This window comes from Ahaetulla prasina, chromosome 2 (genome assembly GCF_028640845.1).
Source record: "Ahaetulla prasina isolate Xishuangbanna chromosome 2, ASM2864084v1, whole genome shotgun sequence".
In the NCBI taxonomy this organism is placed as follows: Eukaryota; Metazoa; Chordata; class Lepidosauria; order Squamata; family Colubridae; genus Ahaetulla; species Ahaetulla prasina.
Window position 1 is genome coordinate 20,539,749 of NC_080540.1, and position 4,053 is coordinate 20,543,801.

General features: G+C 43.2%; 1 protein-coding gene across 1 annotated transcript; it reads right to left on the bottom strand.

Annotated features, from left to right (window-relative positions):
• Positions 1–214: 214 nt before the first annotated feature.
• On the bottom strand, positions 215–2,672 carry LOC131190414 (zinc finger protein 502-like). The gene is made up of 3 exons (XM_058167735.1): positions 2,179–2,672; positions 1,314–2,089; positions 215–508 (listed from the first exon to the last, which is right to left on the bottom strand). The coding sequence occupies exons 1-2, from the start codon at positions 2,670–2,672 to the stop codon at positions 1,345–1,347; spliced, it is 1,239 nt and encodes a 412-aa protein (XP_058023718.1). The 3' UTR covers positions 215–508; positions 1,314–1,344.
• Between the last annotated feature and the right edge of the window lie 1,381 nt (positions 2,673–4,053).

Consider the following 4,053-nt stretch of genomic DNA (forward strand, 5'->3'; position numbering starts at 1 on the left):
TTAAAGGATTTAACAACATTGCTCAGGGTTAAAAAGGCATTGAAGGATAATTTCAGCAGCTCAATGCAAGTCAAGGTTTGTTTGCTTTTGGGAAGCCCTCTTTCTTTCTCTTTCTTTCTTTCTTTCTTTCTTTCTTTCTTTCTTTCTTTCTTTTTCTTTCTTTCTTTCTTTCTTTCTTTCTTTCTTTCTTCTCATGCAGGCAAGAATTTAAGGAACTGCTTCTGAAGAGGGAGATTGCTGCAAATTAGATCCATTTGCAATAGCCGCCCAAATGTTCTCACCAAATTCCTATCTGGATGCATGTATTCATTTTTCAGAGTTGTCAAGAATGATGATGGTTGACCAAAAATGAGGGGTGGAGGGAGAATTTGCAAAAACTTTGTAAAACTTTTTAATAATAATAATAAAAAAAAAGAATGATGGTGGTTGGGAGGAACAGACTACAAAAGCTGCAGAATCCAGCACATCTTCACAAGATATTTCCTCAGACCTGGATTTGGCTCCTCTGCTGAAAAAGACATAAAGAGTTCCGGAATTATATATCGCTGTTGTATCTTTTTAATTTTTTTTATTGAACTGTTTATTTATATCCCACTTTATTATTTTTACAAGTAACTCAAGACGGGGAACATATTCAACACACCTTCCTCCTCCTATTTTCCCCACAACAACAACTCTATGAGCTGGACTGGGTTGAGAGTATACGGCTGGCCCAAAGTTATCCAGGTGGCTTTCATGGCTAAGGTGGGACTTGAACTCAAGCCTCCTGCTTTCTAGCATGGAGCCTTAACCACTAGACCAACCATTATCTCCCTATGGCTGAAAACTAGATGGTGGGGTGTACCTATCTGAATGCTGCATTGGGCTCCACCCAGGGGTGGGTTCGGTTTACCTTTACTACCGGTTCGCAACAGGACAGCGCGTGTGCGCAAGTGAAGTGAGCATGCGCAGATCATCCATGATTACGTAGAACCGGCAGCAACCCACCACTGGCTTTACCAAGTGACCCTTTTCTTAGACTCTTTTAATTTAAAATTGATACAAGCAGAACTGGTTTTTGTTAAAGACTGCTAGTAAGGATATTTTCAATGTTTAATATTTAACATTCTTAGTATTTCAGTTGCCAACCAAGTCAAAAATACAAGAAGATTTAGATTTGACACCAATTTTTCTTTAGTACTCTCCAAAGAGTCCTGGGGAATATAGCGCGTGTTGGAAATTCTCTTTAAAATTCCTTATCATTTTTCTTGAGTTTCAATTTCTAAAGACCCAGCGGGGTTGGGGAATTTTCCCAGGTTAAAATAGAAAGTTACCTGATAGAACAGTTGGTGTGTGGAGCTCAGTCTAGCAAAGCCACTTCGTCCCGTTGTCTCCCTTTTTTCTCAAGTGAGATCTCCAAGCATTGTGAAGTTGCTGGTGTCTAAGTAGACTTGGATAGTGGCAAAAGCTTTTCCCACATGTACTGCAGATGTGGGATGCTGGCTTGGCATGGGACCTCAGGTGCTGAGCAAGCTTAGAACTGGAAATGAACGTCTTCCCGCATTCAGCACAGCCAAATGGCTTTTCCCCCGTGTGAATTCTCTCATGCATGTTTCGGCTGGACAAGTGGCTGAAGCATTCCCCACACTGGCGGCAAGCATGGGGTTTTTCCCCCGTGTGGGTTCGTTTGTGCCTATTGAGGTTTGAGACGTAACGAAAGGTTTTCCCGCAGTAGAGGCAAGTGTAGGGCATCTCCCCAGTGTGGACTCTCAGATGTTTCACCAGGTCTGAGTTCTGTATGAAGCTTTTCCCACACTCGGGGCAATTATATCCATTAGACACATTCCCCTTGTGGCACCTCTGGTGGCTAAGAAGACTGCGGTGCTGCCGGAAAGTTTGCCCACATTCAGAACAGAGAAAGGGCATCTCCCCCGTGTGAATCCGCTGGTGGGTGAGCAGGTTGGAGCGCTGAGCGAAGCGTTTACCGCACTCCGAGCACAGGTGAGGCCTCACCCCTTCATGCAGCTGCTTGTGTTTAAGGAGGTTTGAGCTCTGGCGGAAAGACCTTCCGCACTGAGGACAGGTGTAGGGCGTCTCCCCGGTGTGGATCCTGAAATGGATGGTCAGACTCGACTGTTGAGCAAGCTTTTCCCACACTCGGGGCAATTATATCCATTAGACACATTCCCCTTGTGGCACCTCTGGTGGCTAAGAAGACTGCGGTGCTGCCGGAAAGTTTGCCCACATTCAGAACAGAGAAAGGGCATCTCCCCCGTGTGAATCCGCTGGTGGGTGAGCAGGTTGGAGCGCTGAGCGAAGCGTTTACCGCACTCCGAGCACAGGTGAGGCCTCACCCCTTCATGCAGCTGCTTGTGTTTAAGGAGGTTTGAGCTCTGGCGGAAAGACCTTCCGCACTGAGGACAGGTGTAGGGCGTCTCCCCGGTGTGGATCCTGAAATGGATGGTCAGACTCGACTGTTGAGCAAAGCTCCTCCCACACTGGGGGCACTGGTAAGGTCTCTCGCCCGTGTGGACCCTCTGGTGAGTTAACAAGTTTAGGCTCCGTCGAAAGCTTTTCCCACATTCCAGGCACTGGTAGCTGCTGGGAGTTGGCTGGACCATGGGAAGGACACCAGCTTTAGTCCCATCATTGCACTTTCCTGGTTTTCTTGCTTCGTTGCTTGGGGCCTCCATGTGGGACTGAAAATCAATAAGAAGCAATTCAGGTACCAACTTATAGCAAAACTTATCTGGAGCTAGTTTCTATAGATTTTTTTTTTTTTAGGAACACTCTTAAAATGTCTTGGATTTAAGAGCCAAGATTTCCAGAAAATACCCCTGGAAGGAGAAGTTATCAAAAAAAATCTTAGATTGTGCAGAAATGAATAGATTAACTTTGATGATAAAAAAAAGAGAGGATTCAGAATATTTTAAGATATGGGATCAATTTTACCATTGGTTAGAAAAAAGATATACATAAGCAAATTGATAGTTATGTAAAAAAATGGTATAATTAGAATATTGTACTTGTGAAAAAATTGTAATAGATTAAATTGAAATGAAGAAAGAAGAAACAACAAAAAGATGGAGCCATGAAAAAAACACCGAGATGTCACACAGAAGGAATGACTGATGCATTAAATCTTTGTTTATAAAATAAAATAAAAATTTATCCCCCAAAAAATGATTGAGGATTTGTAATGTCATTGTTCCTCTCTACATGGCCTGGTGAGACCACATTTTTTTTATTTGTCACAACATTATATACAAGCACATACAATGAAAGAAAACAATAGGACAGGAACGGTAGGCACTTTTGTGCACTTATGCACGCCCCTTATAGTCCCCTTAGGAATGGGGTGAGGTCAATGGTAGACAGTTTTTGGTTAAAGCTTTTGGGAGTTTGAGAAGAGACCACAGAGTCAGGTAGTGTATTCCAAGCATTAATATAGGACTAGGACTACTGTGGACTACTACAAAGGACTACTGTGTACAATCCTGGGCACATTTGCAGAAAGCTGACAAGTTAAATGGTGCTCAGAGGAAGTAGATGAAGATAGCACAGAACCTTGAAGACATTTGACAGAATCTAGATCAGGGGTCTCCAACCTTTGTAACTTTAAGACTTGTGGACTTCAACTCCCAGAGTTGCTGGCTGAGGAACTCTGGGAGTTGAAGACGACAAGTCCTAAAGTTGCCAAGGTTGGAGACACCTGATCTAGAGTGTTCAGTCTGAAAAATAAACACCAAGAGTAAGATGCGATAGCCATGTTCACATGCATAAAAGGAAGCTATAGGAACAATGGTTAAGAACTTATTTTCCATGGCCACAAACTGGGGCTAGAAACAAGGGCTATAAGTTGAACCTACCTAGATTGAATCTAAATACAAGGGAAAAACTTTCTGTGGTAAGATTTGTACAAGAATGGAACAATCTACCTAGGGCGGTTGTATGTTTTGCATGTCTGTAAGCTTTCAAGAAGAGCCTGGCTACTAGCCAGCTCCAAAAGATTAATTGGCTTCCTGCACATTGCAGAGTTTGGCCTAGAGTTTGAGTTTGGCCTTGGTGTCTCTT